Below are 1,060 nucleotides of genomic sequence, written 5' to 3'. Positions count from 1 at the left end.
CTGTTCTTCATGCTGCTCCTCGACCTGACGGCCATCGTGGGCAACGCCGCCGTCATGACGGTCATCGTGAAGACGCCAGCGTTGCGCAAGTTCGTCTTCGTCTTCCACCTCTGCCTGGTGGATTTTTTGGCCGCCCTCACGCTGATGCCGTTGGAGATGCTTTCCGGCTCGGCCGTTTTCGACCGCCCGCTTTTCGGCGAGGCCCCGTGTCGCGTTTATTTGTTCCTCAGCGTTTGTTTCATCAGCATGTGCATCCTCTCCATCTCCACCATCAACGTGGAGCGTTACTACTACGTGGTGCACCCCATGCGCTACGAGGTGAGGATGACCGTGGGCTTGGTGGCCTGCGTCCTTGTCGGCGTTTGGCTCAAAGCCGTGGCCACCTCCCTCGTCCCCGTCCTGGGCTGGTTGTCCCCACCCCCCCCGCCGGTGCCCACCGGCCGCGGTTGCTCCTTGCAATGGAGCCGCGGTCCCTACTGCAAGTTCTTTGTGGTTTTCTTCGCCGCTTTTTACTTCCTCCTGCCCCTCCTCATCATCGTGGTGGTCTACTGCAGCATGTTCAAGGTAGCCCGCGTGGCCGCCATGCACCACGGTCCCCTCCCCACCTGGATGGAGACCCCGCGACGACGTTCTGAGTCGCTCAGCAGCCGTTCCACCATGGTCACCACCTCAGGGGCTCCTCGGACCACCCCGCAGAGGACGTTCGGAGGGGGCAAAGCAGCTGCCATCTTGCTAGCCGTCGGTGGCCAATTCCTCTTCTGTTGGTTGCCCTATTTCTCCTTCCACCTCTACACCGCCCTGAGCACCCAGCCCTTGGCGGGGCCGGCGGCTGAGACCGTTGTCACCTGGCTGGGTTATTGCTGCTTCACCTCCAACCCTTTCTTCTACGGGTGCCTGAACCGGCAGATCCGCGGTGAGCTGGGCCGGCTCCTGACGTGTTTTTTCAAGCAGCCCCCCGAGGAGGCCCTGCGCCTGCCCAGCCGGGAGGGTTCCATTGAGGAGAATTTCCTCCAGTTCCTCCAGAGCACCGCTTGTCCCGCCGACCCTCCGCCTCGCACCC

At 62.6% G+C, this 1,060-nt stretch overlaps 1 protein-coding gene across 1 annotated transcript; it reads left to right on the top strand.

Moving 5' to 3' along the window:
• Positions 1-3: 3 nt before the first annotated feature.
• GPR61 (G protein-coupled receptor 61) lies at positions 4-1,054 on the top strand (the record flags this gene model as incomplete). Its single annotated transcript, XM_010075353.1, has 1 exon — positions 4-1,054. A coding segment is annotated over one exon (1,051 nt), but the record flags the coding sequence as incomplete, so codon positions are not given.
• Positions 1,055-1,060: the final 6 nt, after the last annotated feature.

Source organism: Pterocles gutturalis, unplaced genomic scaffold (genome assembly GCF_000699245.1).
Source record: "Pterocles gutturalis isolate BGI_N339 unplaced genomic scaffold, ASM69924v1 scaffold20667, whole genome shotgun sequence".
In the NCBI taxonomy this organism is placed as follows: Eukaryota; Metazoa; Chordata; class Aves; order Pterocliformes; family Pteroclidae; genus Pterocles; species Pterocles gutturalis.
This window is presented reverse-complemented; position numbering and strand designations above follow the sequence as displayed.